Source organism: Stegodyphus dumicola, chromosome 1 (genome assembly GCF_044657685.1).
Source record: "Stegodyphus dumicola isolate Sdum_Otavi_A_Nest chromosome 1, ASM4465768v1".
In the NCBI taxonomy this organism is placed as follows: domain Eukaryota; kingdom Metazoa; phylum Arthropoda; class Arachnida; order Araneae; family Eresidae; genus Stegodyphus; species Stegodyphus dumicola.
Genome location: NC_140768.1, coordinates 11,631,416 through 11,659,184, shown reverse-complemented (window position 1 = coordinate 11,659,184; position 27,769 = coordinate 11,631,416). Strand labels below are relative to the sequence as shown.

At 30.1% G+C, this 27,769-nt stretch overlaps 1 protein-coding gene across 6 annotated transcripts in view; it reads left to right on the top strand.

Moving 5' to 3' along the window:
• Nucleotides 1-27,538, top strand: part of LOC118189255 (protein 4.1-like) — a 189,054-nt gene extending 161,516 nt beyond the window's left edge. For all 6 annotated transcript variants that reach the window (XM_085812782.1, XM_085812790.1, XM_085812787.1 and 3 more), the window contains 3 exons: nt 19,644-19,910; nt 21,487-21,688; nt 21,986-27,538. In XM_085812782.1, coding sequence (XP_085668908.1) covers nt 19,644-19,910; nt 21,487-21,669 — 450 coding nt within the window. In that variant the 3' untranslated portion in view covers nt 21,670-21,688; nt 21,986-27,538. The remainder of the gene's footprint in view (nt 1-19,643; nt 19,911-21,486; nt 21,689-21,985) is intronic.
• Nucleotides 27,539-27,769: the final 231 nt, after the last annotated feature.

The following is a 27,769-nucleotide window of genomic DNA, read 5'->3' as shown; positions in this document are numbered from 1 at the left end:
CGCTTTCTTAATGTACAGCTTTTAGACAGAATTAGTTTTTAATAGTGACTAAATGTACATATAATTTAATTTGTCTCACTTCTCTTATACTAACTTTTGTTATATAAAACTTTGTGCACGTTTTTTGAAAATAAAAGTTAAGACACAAATTAGAAAAAAAAGAAAAAAAGAACTTTCCCTTATTGAACTCATTCAATAAGGGAAAAAAATATTCAAACGTAGCTCCATAATTAAGCATTTTTTCTACTTGATCGCCAACACACGAGGTTTATAAGAAATATCTCCTAGAAGTTATGTGGCCACTATTTCTGTGTTGTCAGAATATGGAATTCATATAGGGAAAAGAATGCATTTCGATGTGAAGAAAATGACTTAAATTTGATAGTTTTTCTAAATAATAAAATTTTACATTTTATGCATTTCTTTTTCTTAATCTAGGTGAAATAATATTCAACATGTAATAACAGCATAAAACCCACAAAAGAAGTGTTCCAATGAAATTCAGTTTTTAAATGCTGTTTAGTAAATTTGCTTCATTGAAAGTTTTTGTATATAAATAATTACGGTAAATTAAAATAAACTGTTTTTAAGTGTTTACAGTTAATCGAGTAACATAATATTTTTTATTGAAATAAAAATTATTTTTAATGTGCAAGGTTACTTTTCTTACAATGGTTCATGGTTCTTAAATTCTCTTGTTCTTGAGTTCAGAAACTTTCGTTATTAAAATTATTCGAATAGTTTAACTTTTATATGGCTTCTTATTTTTCATTCTAACTTTCATATGGCTACATTTTCAACCATATGAAAGTTAAAATGAAAAATATTACTTTTACGTAGATTTTAATACATGTAATGATATAATTTTTTTAGAAATAGTTCAGTAGTTTTACTTTTAAACAATGGCTTTACTTCGATATAACAAATAAGTTTAATTAGTTCATCAAAAAGTTGTTAGAGACACTATCGAATCAGGAGCTAGCATATTTTTCCACTCTGCAGTTTTACTGCAAAAACAGTGAATTATCCCTTTAAAAATGGTTAAGAAATATTTAATTCCTTTCGTTTTCCAGTTATTGAAATTTTTAAAATAATTGAAATTCGAACTAAATCCTTAGATAAAAGTTATTCAAGAACTAGACTAAAGAAATGCAATGAAAAGGGTTAACTTCATTATAAGCGGAATTTCAGATATTGTTATTTTCTAGTAACTAACAAAAAACATTTAAAATCCTCTTCAATTTATTCCTGACCACCCTTTAATTGCTCTTCTGCCATCCCGTCCCTTCTGAGGCTGTTCTTTGGCACCCTAGATTCGATAGGGGATAAAGCAATTAAGCAAGGTTCTCCTCTCTTTAACTGCTTTTTCACACAGCTGGGGCAAAAGCAAAGGAACGCAATGGTTTCCCGCCTGAACAGCCAGCGGCCAGTTAGAAAGCCGCAAGACAAAAGCCCACGAGCGAATGCCCATTTAAAAACAACACACATTTTCAGGAAATCCAAAATAGCTATGACTTTTGAAATTTTTTACGAGTAATAATTATTATGATTAAAAATGAAATTTCAAGTGGGAATGAAATTAATTTATTTAAAATCCAAGTTGTCAAAATATAAGTAGATTATTTGAAACCATGCTTTTAATTCACTATTAAAACAGTGTTTGTGATAGTGCACACAAATGTTTACTTAATCATAATATAATCATAACTTAATCATGTTTACTTAATCTGCAGTGTTAAATTATTCATAAATTATTCACTGTATACGATGAAAATTTACATACATTTTATACTCGTTAATTTTGTAGAATTAAAAGAAGCAGTGTGGCCAGTATTCCCTTTCATCTCCCTTTGTCGGACTTATACTAGGGCACTTCCATTTGTCGCGTAAATATAAAAATAAAGTTACACATACATATATATGTTTTTAATTATATTATTTCGATTGACTCTCTGTTCTATATACATATAGGATTTTAATTCAGCCGGAGCCCAAAATGAAATGTGTTCCGCTACTTAAATTTATTGTTCAATTATTTTTATTAATTTAATTTATTTTATCTTTATTCATGAACCTGCTTTGTGAAGCTGAAGAAAAAAGGGAAAAAATATTAATTTTAACGTAGCATATATATCGGTGTGGGTTTTTGTCAGTGTGGGCTTTTATCAGCGAGCGCTTGTATCTATGTGGGCTTTTATCAATGTGCGCTTTCATCGGTGTGGGTATTAGTCGCGTGAGCAATTATCTCAGTGGGGTCTTTTTTGTGGGCTTTTGTCTGGTCACCGTAAAACTCTTCTCGTCTAATTTGAAGAACGTGAAAATTGTGCAATCCTCGGGACTCGAACCCAAAATGCGTCCAATTACACCAGGAAGGCATGTGCAGTGGAGGGAGAAAAAACCTTATAGTGCACATATGCATATTTTTAAATACATTCTTTTTGTGTTTGTATTTTTTTTTTTTTTTTTTTTTTTTTTGTAATGTCAACTGGTGTCGAGGTTACAATCATTTTTCTAAATAGTTCAAAAAGGTAACCCACCGCCCAAATAAGAACTAAAACATTTTTTCCAATGGCAGATTGTGAACAATTACAAATGTAACCCAGTCCATTAATCTATACAAGGCCAGATGTGGTGGTCTCTTTATTATGGAAGCACTTAATAGGTGGGCCACCGTCGCCTATCCTATGAAGGGACGGACAGTTACAGCCATGCCTTCTCCGGGATTCGAAACCAGGCCCTTCGGCATCGCAGTCAGCTTCACTCACCACTATACAGACTGGGCAGCTTGTAGTGCAAATACTGAGTTTTGCATTTTGAATGCTATGTTACATATATACGAAATATCTGAGTATCTGAGAAAATAGTCGTAACTCAAATGTCTTTCAATCTTTTCACGTTTGAGGATTGTTTACCAAATTACAAATACATTGAGGGTGGCTACTGTTTGGTTAATTTTCTAATGCCCTGTTTAATTGCTTTTGATTCGGGACTTGTAAAATAACGCAAACTAGATTGCAGACTGAGAAATACATTATTGATGCAATTTTTGCTTATATACATATTAGTTAATATGGAATCATTAAATTATATATATATATATATATCATAAGAATAAATTGAATTTAATTAAATAAATTTTAATTTAAATACAAATTTAATTAAATATTCTTTGCACTATTGCTGCAAGGAATGAAATTTAAATTTAAACAAAATTAAATATATATTTTAGCAAACACGTATAAAATAAAAAAAGCAAATTTAAAGCCAAAATTTAATTTAAATTTTTTTTTTTTTTAATTTTTTTCAAAAATGTGCAAACATATAAAATATTTAATTCTCAAACTGATCTACAATATCATTTAAATTCAGAAGCATAAGCAAATCAAGTGCAAAACCAATCCATGAAAATAAATTCACTAATTTAGCAAATTAAAATAATTGAATGATTGGAGAGTTATGTATATATAGGCATATATGAATGGAACAAAATATGTAACAAGGTATAAAATTACAAGACTTAAATTACTAGATGCCTGAAAACAGGTACGATAATTTTTATTAAACTGGTATTATTTTATATTTATGTAATTATTTTGCATATTATTTTGTTTCTATATATTTCGTTATTATAATCGAATAATCAATAGATATATTTTTGAAGAAGTAACTAGGCATGATTCTGATACTTTATTTGGAATGAATTTTTCAAAAGTAAAAGAGAACTTATGGTATACTATTTGCAGTTCTCAATTTTCAAAACATATGATTTCGAGAGTTTACTTTTGTTCATATATTTAATCTGTTACTGGCATTTCCATTAACCAACTCCAAAAATCAGTCCTAGTATCAAACTTAAAATTAAATTCATAAATGTGAATGATTCTTACAGTTTACAGTATAATACACTTTGCTTTGGTTCACTATAAATGGCATATCCTTTATCAAACTGTTGCCATCAAATATTATATAAATATAGAAATAGAATAAAATATAGAAAGGAGGGAAATTTCATATTTCAGAGGAGAGTAAAAAGGAAATTCTTTTATTTTATACGAGTTCGAAAGGCCAGGAAGAAAAGATGGGACAAAATAAAGTAAAAAATAAATGGCCCAAAAGTAATGAAGAAAAAAAAAAATTATATTTATAATTAAAAAAAAGGGGGGCCTATAGAAAGAAAGGGAAAGGATGTAAGAGAATTTTGTTTAAAAAAAAAAAAAAAAACCCACATGATTATGTCCATGAGTGTAGTTGAAGGAAGTTGTTATCATTTACATTAAATAGAGTCTTCCAGGTGTGTGTAATGAGTGTGTTTTGTAAAGCTGAATAGATGTAAAGATGGGGAAAAATTAATAATAAAATATAAATATTGGGGGCCCAGTCACATAACAGTCTAAGTCTAGTTTAGAAGCTAACTTTTGCTATAACAGGGAAACTAAAATTTAAAAATTTTTTTAATTAAACTTTTATTTTTTAACATGGGAAACAATATGTTAGCCTCTACCTTGAGACATAGTAACAGAAGACACATAAGATCAAGATTCGCATAATATCATGCAAAAAAGTATACATTAACTTAAGTAACATCATCTATTGCAGTTTCCAACATATTCAAATACTCAGAAAACACCATCAGATAAAATCATAAATTTAAAACAAGGCGAGAACACATCAGAAAAAATAAATAAGTAAATAAATTACAGTTTTTTTAAATATTAATTAATTTTTTTAAAAAATAAGCATTTTGAAATCGTTAAAATATTTAAACAATTACAGTTACAGTTTGAAAGTATAAATTGGAATGGGACTCTGAGCAAGTTAGCTATTTGCGAGATTAAATGAAGGATAACTGGCTAATAGACCTTAAAATAGTATATAACCATGTGCTTGGCACCATCTGCCAAGCTGGCAAAGATGATAAATGTCCTAACAGCGTAAAACGAAGCTGCAAAATAATAATAATAATAAAAAAAGGCTTAAAATATTTTTAACACCTAAACTTATGAGAGTTAAAGAAATATAAATGGAAATATTATGCTTTAAGGAAAATTAATTTCTTAAGTTTAATGCAGTAAAGTACCCTTCCCCCCTCCCAAATAAATAAGTAAATAACAACCTGGGTCGGAAGATCGCGTTTATCCAAATATAAAATTCAAGGAAGAAAATAAGCGAACTTACCACAAGAATCAACGCCTGAAAATGTGTAGATGAAACGTCGTAGACACAGAAAAAACTGCAGACTGTTCTAAACTTCACCGAACGCTGCTATGTAGAGTTCTGATAATGTATCCGAAAGACAGGTAAATTTATATTCCGTTGCAGATTAAGGAATGAATAAAGGTGGCCCCGAGGCCTTTGTGATTCACAAAGGTAAGCAACTTCCTTGCTTACAAGACTATCAACAAAGAGGCCTTTTAGATAATAGAATTTTGTTTACACTTAAATGTTGAATGCACTTAGATCCAAAGAATTTAACTTAGAACGTCCCCATTTCTTCACGTTATTTGCTTAGAAATGGAAGGGGTGTTTAGCACCTGAGGGTTGGGACTCAAGGTCAAACCTCCATTGAAACTGAGTGATTGTTAAGAAATATTTCACATTCTGAATCATTTTTGGTGATAAGGAGTTACTTGAGAATTAAATGAAAGAAAGCTTAAGTTAGACCAGCTCTGGTACTTCTCAGTTTTGGGGATAAATCATAATTTAAGTCGGAATGTACCTGAGCCTTAAAAAAGAAGGCACGGCACTTCTTTTGTGTAACTGAACAACAATTTCAGTAGAAATTTTAAACTCGAAAATTTTATTTTTAGTAATAAAATTATATTAAAGATCGTTAATTAAATTTTAATTTATCTCTTTGTATTTTATTAAATTTTAATTACTTTAATTATTTAATTACTTTAGTAATTAATAGTAGCCCAAAGGAGCGTTATCCCAGAAAAGCTATTTCTCACAAAATACTATTTTGCGTTGAATCACTATAAAAATCTGAATCACTTTTCAAATTGTTGCAACCAAATATTATCGCCTGTATTATATTTAAAGAAATTAAATAACGAAGAATTTGCATGAATGTATGCATATTTTTCGCATTGTGAGAAAACGACGTTATTGTGTATTTTATAAAACTTTAATGAATTTTTAATTAACAAACTCAATGATTTGAAAGCGAGCAATGGCAACACTGTACAGAAAGAAACATTTTTATCTCCAGCGGCGAGACCGTCTATTGGAAATTCTAAAGATATGCTGTTTTTAAATATTTTTAGTCTAAAGGAACATGAATATCAAATGCTCTCGAAACGTGTATATGTATGTCAATAAAGAAAAGGCCCCTTTGGCGTAATATGAAACCTTTTAAAAAATTTTTTAAATATTTTTTTAATTTCAAATTAAAATTTAAAAAAATATGTTATTTTAGTCATTTTATTTACCTATATATTTATTCTTGTTCCTCTTTCCTGACGATCTTCCTTAAGGCTCTGGCACTTCTAATTTTAGAAATTAAGCTCTGTATTATATATATATATATAATAGATAGAAAGAGAGAAAGGTAATGGATTCATTCTTGGCCTTTATTTTCACAATCATTTGTCGTAGTCGTCAAATTGAAAAGGAGGGGAGGGGAAGAATTTTCGACAAATAACGAAATCTAACTTTTAATGCGATCTCCCGTTTCTTGTACTTATATTTGGATACTTATAAGTACTCATATTTTATATACTTACATATGGAAACATTTTATACGCTTTATGAAAAAATAAAATGATAAGTGTGTGTGTCTAACGAACGACAAAAATTGACCAGAATATTTAATTCCGAAATTTGCGTCTTTTTATAGCATTTTCAACTTGTCTCGAGGGATCGATTAATGAATATACAATAATTCAAAGAAAGAAGTTTAAATAAACTGCGACAAAAAAATGTGTATTACTTAGTAGGCCATACAAGGAAGTGATATGGTGCCCACAATTTTTTTTTTTTTTTTTTTTTAATTCTGTGGCTGAATGCTGCTGAAACACAAATTCCAAAAGGAAATTAATCGATGATAAATTTCTTTTGAGTACCCACAACTTTCCCCTTTATATTTCTCCAACTTTCCGTAACAAAGCGGATTTTATCACTTAGATGAAACAACTGAAAAAGAATTCAACTGGAATTTAATATCATCTTATATAGGCTAAAATGAGGGCTGCTTATCTCGTAGCCGCTCCAATGGCCGTAACCGGATCATCCTATTCAATAAAATTAGAAAAATCCTGTACGAAAGGTATCACTTAGACGAATAGCACTCGTCCGCTTTCCATATTCAAATAACCAATCTAACCAACTCGTTCAATAGTGCTAATGCTATAAAAAATAGTAAAGCATAAACAAAGAAGTTCTATGCCCTTTAAACCCTTTGACGCGCGCGATATTATTTTTATAATTTTTTTAACTAAAAACTCTAGAAATTGAATATCATGATCCTAGAGACAAATAATATATGAATTTAAAAAAAAATCTACTCTTGCCCATTGTTCTGTGGGTGGTGGTCGCACCGTGAAACCACCGCGCGTCTAGGACTTTGAAACTTACTGAGGTAAGTAGAAAAAAAAAAAAACTTACCTTTCTCCGTGCGCGTTTCCAATAAATGACGAAATTTACGAATTTCAAACAAAATGCATGTAGGAATAACATAATAGATATATGTTTTGCATTATTTTACAAAGTAAATCGTTAGAAAAAATTAAAAATTAAACATTTATGTAAGTTTTCTATAGCAGTGAAAGTACCTACATAATAAGGACGTTTTACTACATGGATTTAAAAACTCAGTAAAATAAGGATAAAAAAAAAAAAAAAAAAAAAAAGACTCCGTGTTTTTTTTTTTTTTTTTTTTTTTAATTTCAAAGAACAAATATTTTTTGTGACACCGTTCAAAGCAAGTTTTGTCTTTTTGGTACATGCATGCCCACATTGCATGTTTCGCCACATGTATCTTCTTCTATGAGGTTTTTTCCTTGTGCTACAAAATGTACACTGATCGAATCTAAATATCACCGGAATATATCCAGCGTTATTTAGTTTCTTTTCATCTGGCACATGAAATTTGTGGTTTTTTATTGTTAATGCGGAGGGGCTTGGTCTTTTTGGCTTTGATTCGGATCATTCGTTTCCCATTCATACTTATTTTATTCGTATTTCGTCCCAAAATATTCAGAAAATATTTTAAATTTAAATAAAACTTTACGCGATTTCTATTTTTAATTACAGCAAAGTATATTTACATTAAATTTAAACCACAGGAAATAATTTATAAAATCACAATACTAGCTTGGGGAGCAAGTGTGTTGATGTCAGAGAAAAGTCTCTGGAAAAGAAAGACCTTTTTACTGGGCAGGTGCATGTATTGTTTAGTAATAAAATAACTCTGTGAATTCAAAACTCTCTATCTATATCTGGGTAAAAATAAACATTCCTATTTCAGAAGCAAGCAAACGCCATTGTGAAGAGCAGTGGTTTCAAGGCGCGACCACCGAGCCTCTAGACAATGCTCTAGTGGGGCAGTGGTCGCGCCCTGAAACCACAAAGCAAATGTCATACATATAGAGGGTTTTTTTATATATATATGCAGTTTAATTGTTGCGATATTTATTGTTTATAATAGAAATCATGATGTGCGATGAATAATTTTTGAAATTTAAAGTTATTTATATTAATAAAAAGAAGTTATTTTGTCTCATTGAAAACGAATTTTAAAAGGCATCCGATTTGAAGTACTAAGACCTAACACATGTATGATTCTGCAGTCATTTTGTGTTATTTAGAGGTGAAAGATGAGTAATCAATTGATTTTCACTCAAAAATTTCGGAAGGAAGAAGAGAAAAAAATTCGAAATTTGGTGGTTTCAGGGCGCGACCACCGAGCCTCTAGACAATGCTCTAGTGGGGCAGTGGTCGCGCCCTGAAACCACAAAGCAAATGTCATACATATAGAGGGTTTTTTTATATATATATGCAGTTTAATTATTGCGATATTTATTGTTTATAATAGAAATCATGATGTGCGATGAATAATTTTTGAAGTTTAAAGTTATTTATATTAATAAAAAGAAGTTATTTTGTCTCATTGAAAACGAATTTTAAAAGGCATCCGATTTGAAGTACTAAGACCTAACACATGTATGATTCTGCAGTCATTTTGTGTTATTTAGAGGTGAAAGATGAGTAATCAATTGATTTTCACTCAAAAATTTCGGAAGGAAGAAGAGAAAAAAATTCGAAATTTGGTGGTTTCAGGGCGCGACCACCGCGCGTCAAAGGGTTAACTTATTCTTTGGCACAAATATGTCACTTAAAAAGAAAAAAAAATCGTTAACAAAAGTCATTACAAAGTCTAAAGGGGGAAAAAAAATCTGAAAGATTTTAGATTTTAAAGATCGGCCAGAAGGGTTTGTTAAGGTTATTTATGATTTCTCTGAGCTGGAAGCGTACCAGTCTGCTGTTGAATTCATTTTTTTATCATTTAGATTTACTATTAAGCATAATTTTCTTCGCACAATTTTCTTTGTCACCTTACAGTAATATACTATTGCAGTTTTATGTCATTAATTTCTAATTTTAAGACATAGAACGATGTGAAAATTTTAAATAAGGAGAAGAAGAAATGACAACGTCAAGTGGAAAGCAAGTAAAATGAACATTTATATTATGAAAAGAATGCGTCAAAACAATTTCGTGTTTTTTTTTTTTTTTTTTTTTTTTTTTTTACTATATTGTTTTACTTTATTTATTTTCAGATATCCCGTGTAAAAATAATTGGTAATTGTAAAATTATTATAATGAGTTAAAGATCAAAAACTGCCAAAATGTTTCGCGACCCACAGTTTAAGAAACTCTGATATAGATAAACAGTTAAAAATTGTAAAAAATAAACTGATTTGGCGATATAGCCCACTTTGGCGAACTTCAAAATGCAGGTTCCGAAAACTTGAAAAGTCGCCAAATTGACATATTCATGCAACGGAAATGTAAAAATAATGAAAGAGCTAACAAAGAAAAGTAAACATATTTTGGCTGTCAATGGACACAAATTTAAAATAGAAGGTTTTAACAGAACTGCTGGAAATTTAATCTTTGAAAAATGAGGTCAGGATACAAACAATTCTATAAATCATTTTACTGTGGACCAGGGCTTAATTTCTAAGATTAGAAGTGCCGGATCCCTATGGAAGACCGTCAGCAGAGAGGAAGAAGAATAAATAAATAAATAAAATGACTATTAAACTCTCTAATAATTTTAAAATTAAATAGTTAATTATTATCAAATTAATTAATAGCTATTTAATTAATGTTTATAAATTGTTATTTAATCAATAATTATTATAATTTAATTGATAATTATTAGATAATTAATTATTATTTATTGAAATAATTAAAGATTGAAGTAATTAACTAATTAAAATTAAATAAAATGTAAAGAGATAAATTGAAATTTAATACGTGATTTAATATAATTTTATTGTTAAAATAAAATTTTTGAGATAAAATTTCTACTGAAATTGTTATTCAACTACATAAAAGAAGTTATTCAGGGCTCCGGTGCGTTCCGGCTAGAATTATGATTTATTACAAAAACTAAGAAGCACCGGAGCCGAGATACGGTGGGTTCCGGCCCAATTTAAGTTCTGATCGTAGGGGGAGGGGGAGTTCTTTTATCATCACAAAAATTAAACATACTTGAAGTATGGCTGATGAAAATTCCAAGGCGAAACAGAATGAGGGTATGAGTGGGTGGAAACAAAAAATGAGGGAAATCTTGGTGAGAGAGAACATTCTCTTTGACCGCAGCTCTCTGTTGGTATAATTATATCCATCAAGCAGATGGTTTTCAGGGGTAAATGAGTCCTGAATGGGACTCCTAAATGTAAAGTTGCTGGTTACGTCCCTCCCTCCCATTCGTGGATACTGTGGAAAAGACGATGTATAGAACGTGCTTGAGCAGTTTATCTCAGTATTTCACTCTTTTTGTACTCGCTGTCATTTAACGCACATTTAAGAACACAAATTTTCCTTCCTGCGAGGATAACTAACTGTAAGCATCGATAACAATACACTAGATACAATGGCATGGCGAGAAATTTAAACGTTCCTAAACAAACCTCCCCGAAATTTATTACTTTGCGGAAAGGTTTCCGCATGCGAGTGAGGGGACTTTATTTGAATGTCTCATGTTCTCATGAGTTCGTTGTTCTAGGGAAATAAGAATATTGCATAGTCTGCTTATAGTTAAACTAAAACGTTAGGAATTCTAAATTTTGTTCCCTTTAAATTGTGGTTCAGTTTTATAAAAAGAAGTACCGGAGCTCATCTTATTTAGGGCTGCGGTTCGCTCCGGCTAAAGTTGTAATTTATCTTAAAATTTTAGAAGCACCGTAGCCGGGCTCCGGCGCAATTTAAGCACTGCTGTGGACAGATGCGTTATATTTTTGTCATTTTAGCGCAATACAAATACTACTGCTTTACGTAATAATAAGTATGTAGTGGATTACGTACTGAAGGTATAAAGCGAACAAAATGCAATAAAAATGTGAACAAATAATTATCCGATTTACGCAATTATAATCAGCAAATGGAATCGAATTCCAAAAGTTTAAAAATTTCTAGGTCATCAGTGGTCGAGTGCTTTTCCTCATGAAAAAATCATCTCTTTCTTTTAAAATAAAAATGCTATACATTTTTCAATGTTTCATTTTATTTTGAAGTAAGTGAACTGTCGTATTGCAAGCTGCAAGCTAAATTCGATTTTTTTTTTTTAAGAATCGCCAGGATTTTATCATGTTTTTCCCTAACAGGGATATGATAAATTTTAGGGATAAAATGTGATAAAATTTTCCCTTCGATTTGAAGGGACTGCTTCATATTTAAATCTGCTACCTGATTCCTTTTTAGAGCCTATCTCATCAGCTGATGAGACGAAAATTTCTTCTATTACTTCCTCAACCGTAATCTCCACTGAACTTTCATATTTTTTCGAAATCTCAGATCAGATTTTTTTCAGTTTAATATCCTCTCCGCTAAAAGCTGTTAATTTCAAATGTCTAATTCATAATCTTGAAACATTATCCAGATCAAACTCTAGCCCACCAGGAGCCGAGCAGTAAAGTCGCTGAACACTGGAAGTTCCGTCCGAGGTTCGAATTCAGCAAACGGGCTCGCTGCATGGGTGTTCTCATAGTTTGTCCTATGTGTAATGTGTATTCGAGCCAGTTTGCCTTAGAAAGTCCTTCACGAAGGCATCCCTGAATTAGGCACATCTGGACGAAGGCATTCTGGATGAGTTTCAACTCGAAAGAGCTACTATGAACAGAGATGGACAAAATCTCTGTTTTCTGCGATCGAATCAGAGCCACTCTTTCTCTGAAGCGAATCGGCTCTTTTTATGTTTCATCTTTCACCAGTAATAACGTTGATGAAAAAGATCGAGAACAAGGGATGAATCTGGAGCAGTTAGCGAGTATGGATCGAAGTGCGGAAAGAATCGAATGAGCGCATCGGGGCTAATTAACGAAGCTGGAGCGAAAAGAATCGCACGAGTCGTGGGATAGGAGGACTTGACTCATCAAATACTAACTCTCTAAACTGATTTCTTTCATCTGTAGTTTTGAGATTTCCTAAAACTGCCTTTCACACAAAACTAACAATAAAATGCTAGAATAGAAATTTTTCAAAAAGTTGGGGATGATAAACATTAAACTGACTTTTAACATTGGAGTATAATCATTCTTTTCTTCTCTAAAATGAAAACGAACTTTTCTGGCACGTTTCCAATAAGATCTTTGCTCTTTTTTTTTTTTTTTTTTTTTTTAGTCCAAAGGGGCTTTGTCCCTGAAGGACTATTGTTTTCGTTTTGCGATTTTGCGTCGGACTCATAAATGTCGGTTCACTTTTCAAACTGTTGCCACAAAATGTTAGAGTCCTGCATTATATTTGAAGAAATTAAATAATGAAAAATCTGCATAAATGATTGTCTATTTCTCGCATTGTGATAAAACAATGGTACATAGAGCCATCGAATTTTGAATGACGAAATCCTACTGCGAATATGGGCATCTGAAATCCCAAATTTGGAATTTGTTTTATTATAGATTTTATATTTTGTAAAACTTTAACGAATTTTTGATTTACAAACTCAATGCTTTAAAAGAGAGAAATGGCAACGTTATATAGAAAAAAAATACTTTTATCTCCAGCTCGCGAGACTGTGTATATCGGAAATTCTAAAGATATGCTTAATTTAACATTATTTTGCGATATTGCTCTTGAACTGAATTTTATGGTTTAAGTGCAAAGAACATGATATTTAATAAATAAAGGTAACACTCAAAACGTTAAAAAAACGCCCCTTTGGACGTAATTTAAAATCTGAAACATTTCAGATTTTTTTTTTTTTTTTCCCCCGAATCCAATTACAGATCTATATATTCCTAACACTCTGTCAACTAGAGCTCTCCGTAAACTGTAAAAGAGTTACATTTTCCGGAATCGGAGTAAAGTAAAGTGATCTGAATCCACTCCGGAGCGGATCAACCAATCCTAGCTTCGAACCTCAGTTTTTCGTCGAATCACTTTTGATGTCCGTATTCCTTTTCAAATAACGAGATGTGTCAACATCAGCTAATCGAAAAGGAAAAAGCTTTTATCACGTGAAAAACGACCGAAAAAGTTACGCGTACGAACAAAATCTAAATAACGAAGAATATTTGTCTAGAAACCAAACGTCGTATAAAATAAACAATTCGAGCATCAGAATTAGAGGAGCTGACATCGTGGGAAAAACGAGTTCTTTTGGGCAACGTTAAAATCCGACCCATTCCTTTTTTTTTTTTTTTTTTTTTTAGCCCAAAGGGTGTTAGCCCAAAAGGGCTATTAATTTTGTTTGGGCATTTTGCATCGAAAACTTTAAATGTCCATTTCACTTTTCAAATTGTTGCCACCAAATATTACCGCCCTGTGTTACATTTAACCCTTTGATGCGTGGTGGTCGCGCCCTGAAACCACCAATTTTCGAATTTTTTTCTCCTCTTCCTTCCAAAATTTTTGAGTGAAAATCAATTGATTACTGATCTTTTACCTCTAAAATAACACAAAATGACTGCAGAATCATACATGTTTCAGGTCTTAGTATTTCAAATCGGATGCTTTTTAAAATTCGTTTTCAATGAGACAAAATAACTTCCTTTTATTAATATAAACAACTTTAAATTTCAAGTTATTCATCGCACATCATGATTTCTATCATAAACATTAAAAAATAGCAATAATTAAACTGCATACAGTCAAAAGTCGTTAATCCGGACTCGTCGATTCCGGATTATCGATTTTTCCGGATTATAGATCATCAGTTTAAATCTGGTAAGATGGCATGCAAAAACTACAAAATTAAAAATATGAAACCGTAATTTATGAAATAAAGAACAATTATGATCTAAAGGGTATCAAAATTTACAAAAAGAAAAAACTTAATATTTATTTATTTACTTTATTAAACATTTCCTTCAATGTAAGTTGCTTCGTTTCATGTGATAATACTTTCTCTTTAATTCTATTAAACAGACATAATTTCTTGTTTAGTTACAAAGTTCCGCTGTTCAAGTCCTATAATTGCTGTGTTGAGAATACCGACTAATTTGTCAATCGAAATGTTTTCGTTTTCAATAACCTCTGGGTCACTTTCTTCACTATCGGAAGCGAATTATAATGACGAGGAACTTGATTTAAATCATATCAAAGACGGAGTACATCGAGATGAAATACTAAACTTAGTACGGAATTATAATCCAAATAAAATAAAAACATCTGCTCTGAAGATAAGGATAGTGTTGACAGATCAACTTCCAATCCGCGGCGTGAAACTGATAAACAGATTTCGGATTTCAAAACATACTTTCGCTTTGTAGATACAAATTACATATTAGTAAATATATATTGGAAATTCTATTTGACATAATCTTTCTAATCTATCATAATCTAATAATGACGTTTCTGCCCCCCCCCTCTGCCGCAGAGCAGCGTGAAATTGATAAACAGATTTCGGATTTCAAAACATACTTTCGCGTTGTAGTAAATATATATCGGAAATTCTATTTGACATAATCGAAAGTTCAAGCTTACTTTTATAAAATTGCTCTAACAGTCTGCAAAAAATAATAAGCCGGATCCAATTCGAAGATTAAGGAACAACGCAATCTGCAACATTAACTGAATTAGATAACTTTAGCTTAGCGTATAACTCCGTTACACATTAAACGCGCATGTGCACAAACATATTCGCAGCCGTAAGGGTCTTACGCGCTCTCGTTAACGCCTGTGCGCATGCGTGAACGCGACGCATGCGCAGAAAGTTTGTAGCTTTGAGGTCCGGATTATAGATCATTCCGGATTATGGGTGTCCGAATTAACGACTTTTGACTGTATATTAAAAAAAACCTCTATTTATGTGGCATTTGCTTTGTGGTTTCAGCGCGCGACCACTGCACCACTAGAGCATTGTGGCGCCTCGAAACCACTGCTCTTCAGAATGGCGTTTGCTTGCTTCTCAAATAGGAATGTTTATTTTTACCCGGATATAGATAAGGGGTTTTGAAATCACAAAGTTATTTTATTACTAAACAATACATGCACTTGCCCAGTAAAAAGGTGTTTCTTTTCCAGAGATTTTTCTCTGACCTCAACACACTTGCTCCCCAAGCTAGTATTGTGATTTTATAAATTATTTCCTGCGGTTTAAATTTAATGTAAATATACTTTGTGTAATTAAAAGTAGAAATCGCGTAAAGTTTTATTTAAATTAAAAACATTGCGTAACTTGAAAAAGAGGAGCGGAGGGGGGGGGTAGACTGTAGCCGCTCTTTAAATTTTTCCGCTAAATAAATGCTTTTGACATTTCGATATGCGCATCATATAAAAATAAACCAATGGAACTGAAAAATATTCTGCTTAGCAGGCACAGTAAAACTCTTTTAAGTGTTCATAAACAAATCTCGGACAAAACATCAAAATTAATTATCTCTGCAAAATATTGCAAGCGTTATTGCGCAATACGTGCGCCGTAATTCTTCCCTACGTGATATTACGCAATCGGAATCAACAGCTGCCAGTATTGGGAGAATAAAGAACTAAATAACTGGGGTGTTTTTCATTCTAATTTTCAACAGACGGCGTTAAATTTCCAGAATAGAATCATTCTTCGCTTGGGTTGGTAGACAGACCGCAGAACTTTTAGTCCTATTCAATCCAGATTGGAAGTGACCAAAAAAAAAAAAAGTCCGTTGCTTGTTTTGCAGCGAGCTGTAACAGTTTCAATATTCGAGATTTTGCGGAGAAAGGGGAGAACCTCCCAATCTTCGTACTGTATAATGTATTGGCCAAAAAAACAAAATTATTTTGACTATTCGATTACTTTCCCTTTATTTATTACTTTCGCATTTCTTTGACCAATAGAACGACGGGCACCTGTCTACTCTTCGTGCACACCAAAGGTTATGTTAATGCAGAGAAAGGGGAAAAGCTATTTCCGGGAGTATGATTCACCATCTGACATTCCATATTAGGAAGAAAAGTTGTTTATTTAGTTTCGGCTTTGGTACCGGGAAAAATAGCGCGTTCATTAAAAAAAAAAGCACTAAAAGCAAAAAATAAGCACTAAAAACAAAAAAAAATAAGGGCTTTAAAGAAAAAGTAAGCACCTATAAGAGCCTTTATATTTTATTTTCAAATATAAGGACTTATAAGCACTTATAAGGACCGCTACGAACCCTGTACTGTTTTTTTTAATCCATGTAGCCAAACGTCCTTATTATGTAGGTACTTATACTTTCACTGCTATAAAAAAAATTACATAAATGTTTATTTTTTAATTTTTTCTGACGATTTAGTTTGTAAAATAATGTAAAAAATATATATAATATGTAGTTCTTACATGCATTTCTTTTTTTTTTAAATTCATAAATTTCGTCATTTATTGGAAACGCGCACGGAGAAAGGTAAGTTTTTTTTTCCTACTACCTAGGTACGTTTCAAAGTCCTAGACACGCTGTGGTTTCACATTGCGACCACCATCCACAAAACAATGGGCAAGAGTAGATTTTTTTAAATTGATATATTATTTGTCTCTAGGATCATAATATTCAATTTCTAGAGTTTTTAGTTAAAAAAATTATAAAAATAATATTGCGCGCGTTAAAGGGTTAAATCACATCCCGCACTATTCTGGAAATATCACCAACTCGCAAAATACTTTGCTTACAATCTGAGCCCATAGAAACATGATTACTAAACCACACTGGACTCCAACCATCAGCTTGTAACAACTTATACTATTAATTACCTATTACTATTACAAAGCAAGCAATTTTTTTTTTTTCCAGTTTTTTAGGCTGGAATTAGTTGTTCACAAGCTAATATGAAGCACCATGCTTGATGACCTGTTTTTAGAAAGGCTATTGTAGACAAGCTTCTGCTGCTATAAACAATTAACACTAAATGTCACTGCATTTACTTTTCTTAGATATGCTTTTTTGATTTCTTAATGGCTATAGGAAGTATCATTTGCCTATAAGTGAAGGTAGTATTGAATGTTATTGGCCAGTGTTGTTAAGTCACAGTTGGCTACTACATTGTCCAATATGGGTAAACTCATGATATCATGAATGGAAAATGGTTGAATGTTGAGAACTTCAGAAACTGAATATCTCATTTGTTGAACACCAACTATCATTCTGAATTTTAAATGCAATAATATTTATTGGGCAATTACTTGAAGCTGTTTTGCCTAGACTCAGGAGAGTGACTATTGATTACACTCTTAATATTTATTCAAGATTTTAAGTCATACAAGCATAATATGAAAATTTGTATAGTGCTCTCATTATGACACTTAAATGTGTATTATTATAATACACATTCAATTCATTCACTTTTTAAAATAATAATATTAATTTAGAGTAATAAATTTATATGTCTAATCCAGAAAACTTAACTACTGTTTTCATTTTAATAAATGTACTACAATTTTTATTATGATGATTTTATAAATAAACTTTTGAAAAATTTCTTAATCTCCCACTGAACATGAGAACTTTAAATGCATTAAAAAAAAGTATATACAACAATTTACATGAATCATACTGGTGTTCAGAAGTTAAGCATAACCCATAAGTATGCAGTATTTATCCAGTATTATTTTGACCATCTCCAGGATCAAACTTTTGAATAATGGAATTCTGAATATAAGTGTTACAACATACTGCAAGTACAACAGCAGAAAAATAATTCAAATTATTTTTAAAAAATCAAACACAATTCGTGTTGTCAATGCATAAAAGTGAACAACAGTTGGTACATTATGATAAAGATATACTAAACCTTTGCAGACATGCATGGCCTTTCCAAAAATTTCTTAAGAAAGTCTAACAGTACTAATTCAGAAGTCAAACAACAAAAATCAGCGTTAATTTACAAAATTTTCACAGGACTAGTTTCGATGGTTTTACTGAACCATCATCTTCAGCTGCAAAACCGCAAATGAACAAGATAGGAAAACAGTCAAGAAAGTCTAACAGGTCTGTGACTAAATAAGAACTATTCCTAAAGAACAATTCAAACCTCTAGAGTGAGCCTTTGGTCAGGACTGATGGGATGCCATTAAACCTACCAAATGTATCCAACGTATATTCTGCTTGATTCATAGAGATTATATTGGTCATTCTATACACTGGCTAATTTCCTTTGTGGAAAAAATAATCCATCTAGTTTTCTCTCTCCAGATTAATATCCAGTTTTAAATATTTATCTTAAATGTTTTAATAAAAATTGTTTGCATGTATATGATTTTTATACTCGTGTAATTCATGTAATTATGGAGATTATTATCAAATATATATTTAATTCATTTAATATCTTTATGTTTTACACTTAAATGCCAAAAGTCATGCAGTATTTATCCAGTATTATGTGAGAATTACTGTTTAACTGTATTTTAATTACTGTTCAACTGTAGAAGGACATCTATTTACTGTCCATGAATGAATATCATAGGATGATTCACAATTCTACCAGAATTTCAAAAAATTATTAGCACATATTGCAACAAATACAGCAAAAATGTAAATATCAGTACATAAAGAGTGTGTCTGGGTGTTTGATGTGTGCCTTCCTAGTAAACATAGCGTAGTTCGGTCCCTGTCACTCTGTTCATTTGGACAGGCAGTCAAATCACAACTGACTAGTATTTAACAAATTTTATAATCCAGTAACCTTTGGATTGCTTTTTGGGGGGGGTTATGTATTTTATGTTACAAAGAATGCCATGCACGCATTATACTGTTGCCAAGTGGCTAAATCTAAAATTACAGGACAGGGCCCTGTAAAGATAGACTCTGTCATGTAATCATGTTTGTCATGAGAATTTGGCGAGATTTATTATGTATTGCTATACAACATTTCGCTGCATTTGTAGCAGTTATTGCACTGTGAATGTCTGAAACCTAAGAGGGAATTATGAATCCCATTGCTTAAAAATTGGACTCAAAGCATCTCTAGATAGCCTAACATCAGCTTTTTTCTTTTTTTTAAACTAATGTTATTCTCTTATTTTTCCATAGTCTGCCATAGTAAGAACAGAACCTGTGATGTATAGCCCTAATAATAAACCCTGCAATCCACAAAGCACCACTTATGTTCCTGTTGTGGAGACTGAGACTTGTAAAGTATTTTACACGACAGAACTCCCAAAGTCACCAGGACATTCATTCAGCCACTCATCTAGTGCCTCTCCATCACCTTTGCCTTTAGACACATCTTTACTGGGGGAAGATATTTTGAACACTTCGTCTGTATCTAGCAAAACACGCACAGTTGAAACTATAACAGTATGTTTGTTAATTTCATATATTTATTACTGAAATTGAAACATAATATAAATATTTGTTACAAAAATATGTACTATTGAATATACCAAAGATTTTTTCAGCTACTTACTGTTATAAAACTAATGTTAATAGTTTTATAACAGTAACTGAGAGCTGCAAAGTGAAATAAATAATTGTCTTCCAGTATCAATGAGTATGATAAAATTAATTTCTTTAAGAATGTTCTCATTAAAGAAGAATATCCTAGCATAATTTATTAATCCTTGGAAAATAAATGGAAAAATTCAAAACCATCTTTTCATTGCTGTCTTTTATTTTCTTGTTCAAGGATTTTTTGACAAACCACAGATTTGTTATTTAACCATACAATTCCAGTTTCTTTTGCAACAAGCATTTACTTTCACTAAATATGAAAAATGATACTTTTTAGCAATTGCTAATTTCTCTCGATTGTTATTAATTTAATAATGTAATATTGTTTGTAAAAATATTTATAATTTTTTCCAAAACATTTAGTAGTTACATTCATATAATGGTACTTAAAATTATTGTTGCAGACTTGTCTAGTAAGCGGATTTAGATACATATTTCTAATGATGGTTTGTACAAATTCAAACTTAACATATGTGCTTCAAAAGTTGTAAAATCTCTACTTCAAATAATTCCTTCATTTGTATTTCTGTTCATAATATTCCATGTTGCTCATTGATAAATTTGAGTATAAGATTGTGTCTTTGCCTCTTCTTGTTATCAATAATATCTATCTAAATTTTAATTTGTTTAATTTATTCACATATTCTAAATTTTTACCTATCAAAGTATTTTGTTACTAATTAACATTAAAGACATATTTTATGCCAACATAATGTAGAACAGAAAGAAGAAACTTCAATATTTTTTACGCAACTTGTCTAATATAAAGAAATAATTTATGTTTTGAGAAAATTATCTCTGTTTAATTGCAGAAGAAAAAACTTCCATATAATAGGTTTTGTCAAACATTCCAATCTGAAAGGCAATCCATTTAAAGAAAATTGAATATAGAGATGGGAGGGGGGAATCTTCACCATTATTAAAAAAAAAAAAAAAAAAAAAAAAAAAATCAGCTTGTAATGAACTGCTGTTCTTTATGTATATGTTAACAATAAAATCATTATTGGAGAAATCAAACAAGAATCAACATAAGATTTGTAAATTTTTTCAGGACTAATTTCGATGGTTCTAATCTTATGCTGATTCCTGTTGTTTGACTTCTCCAGTACTCATTATTCAGCATGTTATTTTAACCTAAAATAAAATCTTTGTTTGAAATCATTAAATAAACGTAATTTTCTGTCCTTTTAAAATTTTTAAATAAATAAAAAATTAAACATAAACACATTGTGTGTAATTTCATCTGATATGAAAATAAAAGTCTTAGTTAAATTCCCAAGCATAAATTTAAGTACCACTATTGTTTTCAAATTTCATTTACTTATTTGAAAATCCCAAGTATTAGTACATTATACAAAAATATTATTTATTATCTAACAGTGATCATGAAAAGCACAATTTTTATATCATATTCATATTTTAGTACAAAACTGAAAAAGATGGAGTAATTGAAACGCGTGTGGAAAAGAAAATAACTATTCACAGTGATGGAGACCCAATTGATCATGATCAAGCATTAGCTGAAGCCATTCATGAAGCAACACTAATGAATCCTAACTTAACTGTAGAGAAAATTGAAATACAACAACAGCCTCCTAAAGTGTAACTTCTATTCTTCACATGAGGTAAGCAAATATGATTTTTATTTTGATACCTGAATCATTACATCAGTCATCCCTGATACTTTTATAGTTAAATATTAATTTAATATAATTTTATTTGCATCAAGATTTTCTACGGAATATAGTTAAGCCTTTGTACTAAAAATGAGAAAACTTTTGCAATTTTGATATAAATTGGAAAGGGTTGCTTATTTACTCTAACTTTTTGTCTAGCAAATGAGTCATAAAATATTTTAAACTTTTAATTGCAAGCACTAAAATACATATGCATTTCATTATTTTATTTATTTTTTTTTTCAGATATTTTTAAGAGAATAATAATCTGTGAGAGAAGTAGATGAAATTTATCAAGGCATATATTTTTTAACGTGTGCTGTGATTTTTGTGTGCTTCTGCAAGTGAAGAATTTGTGTTCTAATACGTAAATATTCATCTATAAAATCCATGAATTTTGTTTCATCATTAAGTTTTGCTTAAAAGTAAAACTAATTTTCATTTTCCACAGTTTTAGTAAAGTGCTACCTGCTCTCTTTTCAGTATTAAAATCATTATTAAAATACTTTGAGCAACAGGAAAAGAAGTAAAGAACTGTTGAAATGTATCTTATTTTTTCATCAATTACCAAGCGAAAAAAACTGTTTTGTATATATTTTTTAAATATTTGCAGTGTTTAATATTTTAACTGGTATTAAATATTGAGGAGCAAAAATTTATATTTTTGTATGGTGGTCATATTATATGTAAGATGGTATATTAAAAAATGGCCTGTGAGTTCAGTTAGAAGTAAAGTGTCTTCTGAACAAATTATTTTAATGTGGTTAATTGAATAAAAACTTCTTATATAATGGTTCAAAAATATTTGTACAGAACATAATTGTTATATTTTGTATTATTTATTTTCATAACTGTTTATGTTTTTAATTTTATTATACTTTTATTATCTAGAAAAGTTTAAATTTTGTGTTCTGTTGGTTCATGGATTATGTATCTTTTTTTCATTATTTTTTATACCCATTCCAGTGGTGTTTTGCACTTACGAACAGTTACGAATCAACACCATGCATTACTTTTTCCCTCATAAGCTCATTATTATTTTAAGAAATTCCTTATTTCATATGTGTCTGATTTTAGGCAATTTATAAAGATGCTTTTTAATGACATTCCTTAACTTAAAATTCAAATTTTAGTACGGCTGGGATAAAGAGTACCATTAATTAAATACAACCACTGACAAAAGTGCAAAATAGTTATTCTTTGTGCTTTAATTAAATTACTAGATCTTGCTATAACCCATCACTTTCAAATGTTAGTTTAATATAACTCTTAACCAGTAACAATATTGACTGAAAAATAAGAAAACTTAAAAATTCTAGCTTGTCCTAAAAACTGTTCCTGTCATTAAATTCATCAGTAAGTTGCATTTTTTATATTCATTCAGACTGTTGGTTAAACTTACTCACATGTAAAAATTATGTGATGTTGATCTTTAATTTCAAAAAGTTGCTCCGCTCCCAGGAAAAAAGAAAAAAAAAAAAAAAAAAACAGTTTGTGAATTTTGCTGTATGAAAACTTCCGAGAAAGTATACAATATTATCTCAAATACTATATTCAATTCAAAGAAAAATTTAAGAATTCTTTTAGATCTGTAAATTTTTAACTTGCACAAATAGTTTTACAAATTATATTAAGTCAATTATAATGGAGCCAAAAAAATAATGCACTATTATGAGCAATAAAGAGATTAAAATATCATAATGGTAAAAAATGCTATCCAACTTCAAATCACCAGATTCAATTCAGAGATTTTTTTTAACTCTGTCTCAATACAAAATGTCATAAAAATAGTGAAAAAATTAAATTACAATGATTTCTTATTCTTTATATTATTATAAGTGTTTGTGAATAATAGTTTTTCAATAAAAAAACCTAAAAGTTCACATCCATAGATAGTCATCATTCAAATGTTTAATATAGTTAAACTTATTCAATTTTGCAATTTGTCTTGCTTTCATAAATGTTACTGCAGATTTGTAAGCTGTTTTAACAATAAATTTGATATCTTTCAACTTGTACCTTATCAAATGTCCTTTAAATAGCAAGTCTTCAATAATAATTATGATATAAAGTTTGTACATTTGATATTATGTAGGCTTTAAAAGCTGCTTTTAATGTTCTTATAAAAAATTAAACAAAGAAAAATATCAATTTATTAATAGTTGTAATACACATTTTTATATGAAAGATACTGTTTATATAAATAATGATGGTCAAAATTAAATCAAACTTCATTTAACTTTGACCATCAAAGAAGAAAATAAAGTTCCAGCATTGACTAATGAAAGCTAGTGTATCTGAGATTAAGATGCATAAAATCATTCAGAAGAATACTATCATTGTGTGTTGTGCGGAGACCATATATCATAATCATTAGATGAATATTCTTTTACAATAGTTAATAGATTTTTTTTTATATATTTTTTGTTTAGTAAGCTAAAATATCGACTTTATCTAAAAAAATTTCTGCTTCTTTAAAAAAGAAAATGTAAACACTGAAGAAGTCTTCACCATTATTAAAAAATTCCAAATATAGCAAACTCTAAAGCAACTGTTGCTAATTCCAGAGAATTTTGATCTTCTGTGGAGATGGTCATATTAGAGAAGTGATGTTCAATAATGATTATTATTTATGTTCTCAAGAATACTGGTCATTTTTAGAAGTGGTTGTCTTAGGAAGATGGTGTCACAAGAAGGTTCATTACAATAAGATTAGGATGCTCGAGTTCAATTATTCAAAAGATACCTTTAACAAGGAAATAGAATAAATATATTTTCACAACATTAAATATTTTGTCAGAAGTACTTTGTTATATTTTTATTAAAACTTTAAAAAGCAGTTAAATTTTTTATACATTTAGAGAATAATTGTTCCTTCAGAGTACAATTTGGTTAAAAATGACAATTTTGTAAAAATTTTAATTAAATCAATGTATCAGTAAGAAATATCAATGTTCTTTATTCATTAGATATAATGAAATACCAGAATTGGTGAAGATATTATCCTCATTATGAATTATGTAAACAATGAAATAAGGCTAAATGATTTTTGTATCAAACATATTGACCATTAAAATTACTATCCAAAATAACCTGAAAATTCTGAAGGCCTTGCAGAATAAAACAGCCACCAAAGTCTAAAAGTTGGGCTTTTTTAAATACATAATTCTTATTTTCATGGTACTTTTTTACAATATCTTTATGTTTTCATATATTGCAATGAAAAGGTTCTCGTAATTTTCCTTACATGAAACGACACAGATTTATACTTAGTTTTAATATTATGTCCCTGATGTAACAATTTAAAAATATTTCTAATTTGCCAAATACCCTAACTTAAGTACAATTAGGCAACTGCAGAGGAGGAACTTAGTAAACTAATTTATTTTAATATAACACTCAAATATGTAATATTAAGCAACACCTTTACACTCTAGATTAAAATGTATATTTGTTTGATTGTTTTCTACACAATATTATTGCCTATATATCTGCAGGGAATACTTCTAACTTTGTTATGAGAAAGTGTAGATAATACTGTGTGTTATATAAAATTGGATATTCGTGTAATATACAGGGTACAGAGAAAAGTTGTTTTAATCTAAAAATTCTTGCGGGCGGAGAGAGCTACAGATATACAAGTGAAGTAAGATGGTATAGTAAGGCGAATGTGCCCAACCAAATGCAAACGTCAGCAGCGTTCCTAGTGGTGAAATCTGGAAGCTAGGCACTGCAAATCAAAAACGAAAAGAGAAGAATTAGAAAGTTTCAGAGCACCAATTAATTAGTAAGAAAAAACATTTGGTTCACACGGATAAAATAAACTGTTGCCTGTATACCGAAAGATGTCCACAATTAATGCACTCCAACAACTTTCGAACTAAAATTTTAAATGCATTAGAAATTAAAGTTTTACAGACGTTACAGTACAGTACAACGTCACAATATGCAACTGCCCACTGCTACATTTCCGAAATGTGACTATGCAGAGTAGAATCATAGCAATCAATTGCGAATATCTTTGGATACACAGGCGAGAGTTTATCTTACTAAGTATTAATTAATTGATGCTCTAAATCTTTCTAATTAGAAATTTTGTTCTCTTTTTCATTTTTGATTTGCAATGCCTATCTTCCAAATTTCGCCACTAAGGGTGCTGCTGTCGTTTGCATTAAGTCGGGCGCAGTCGCTTTACTATACCTTTACCTTACTTGCATAGCTGTAGCTCTCTCTGTTTGCAAGAACGTTCAGGTTAAAGGGACTTTCCTATACACCCTGTATATGTAATGTATAAGTGCAATTAATTAATTATCCACAATAAGACACCATCAACTTTAGAGTAATAATCAAATGTATTGTATATTACAGTGTATGTTTAAAAATGTACCTTTCTCTCTAATAAATATGAAAATAAGGAATTTTGATGCTAGATACTCAAAAAGCAACAGATAGCATAAGCAATGAAACAGTAGTATCAAGTACAGTTTCAAGGTGTAATTCGACAATAAAATGCATGCTTTTCATTCACTTTGTAAAAAATAAAATGTTAGCCCAAACCTAACATGCATATCTGTACTTGTGCTTACAGGACAAACTCAAAAGAAGATAGTGTTAGGTGTGTTAAGGCTGATCTCACTTGACGCATACTCTTTTTAATTTGTGTGCTATTTCTTTAATATTCAAAAATGCTTTTAAATGTAGTAAACTGAAGTAACGGGTCACAATTCTATTTACAAAACTGTGAATTGTAGAGATGAGGCTCGTATATCGAATAGACTCTTAAAATTGTATTCCTCGTGTCTCTATCCTAGGCATTTATTTATCAATATTCAGCATCCTTAAGAATTTTATTATGCTTAAGACAATTAAACAAACGGGAATTTCTCATCCATTTTCTGTATTTGTTAAACACTGTATCTTGCAAAATTATGTCTGTTGGTTTTTTCACATAATTGATGTAAAAAAAATTTCCAAAATTTTAGAAATTTTTAGAAAAAAGCATTTGCAAAGTATATTTTTCCCTACTGTTAAGATACTCATATTTTCAAAAATTCTCTTTGCATATGTTTAACTGCAACTGGAAAAAAAGTAATTAAAAATATTTAACTTTAGATTCTTTAGAATGCAGTTAGATCTAATTTTTTAAAGGAAGTAAAGCTAAATGCTAAAGCCAAATTAAATGAATACTGAACACACTGTTAAGGTTTTCACTTTTTGCAAAAAATTAAGTTGGGTGCTTGTCCTATTGTCGAGTTTATTTTGCTGTTATTATCTATCTTACTACGCACAATTTTTATACATTATAATTGCGGTTTTCTGCTCTGCTGTCTTCATGCATTCTCTTTCATTTCCTCATTGTTAAGCTTCAAAATTACCGTACTTGTTTACTTAATATTCCAACTTTTCATGACTGCAATATTTACTTTATATAACATTTCTGTAATAAGAAATTATGAAAACAGAAATTTGATTTTGTAATCCTCATACTTATATGCATCTTTTTATAAATGCATAAATATGATAATCATATAAATATTTAAAATATGGATTTTAATATTTATTTATTAAGCATGGCTTTCATAAAAATGTAGCATTTCATCAAAATCTAGCTCAAAAAGCATGATGTGCCATTATTTAACTTATTATTTATTATTATTATTAGTTTATGTGGCACTATAAAGCATATTTGTGTCTTTGTATACTTCTGACTTCCAGCAAATTTTGAGTTTTGCATTCCATTACAACTGGTAAATTCTGTAAAATGAATTTTCCTTAGAATAAAATTTGTTTCAAAGTAGATATTTTTCATGTTTCAATAAGTTGTGCAATTTATTTTGTACACCATAAAAACTATCTTTTCCTTATATTTATCAAAGTAGTCAAAGTTTCACATGACATTCTCATTTTGTGTTAACTCATGCAAGAAAGTAAATAGTTCTATAAATTTAAAAAAAAAACCTAAACGTTTTCTGAATTTATATTACGCCCAAAGGGGCTTTTCTTTTAATGTTTTGTGTGTTACCTTTATTT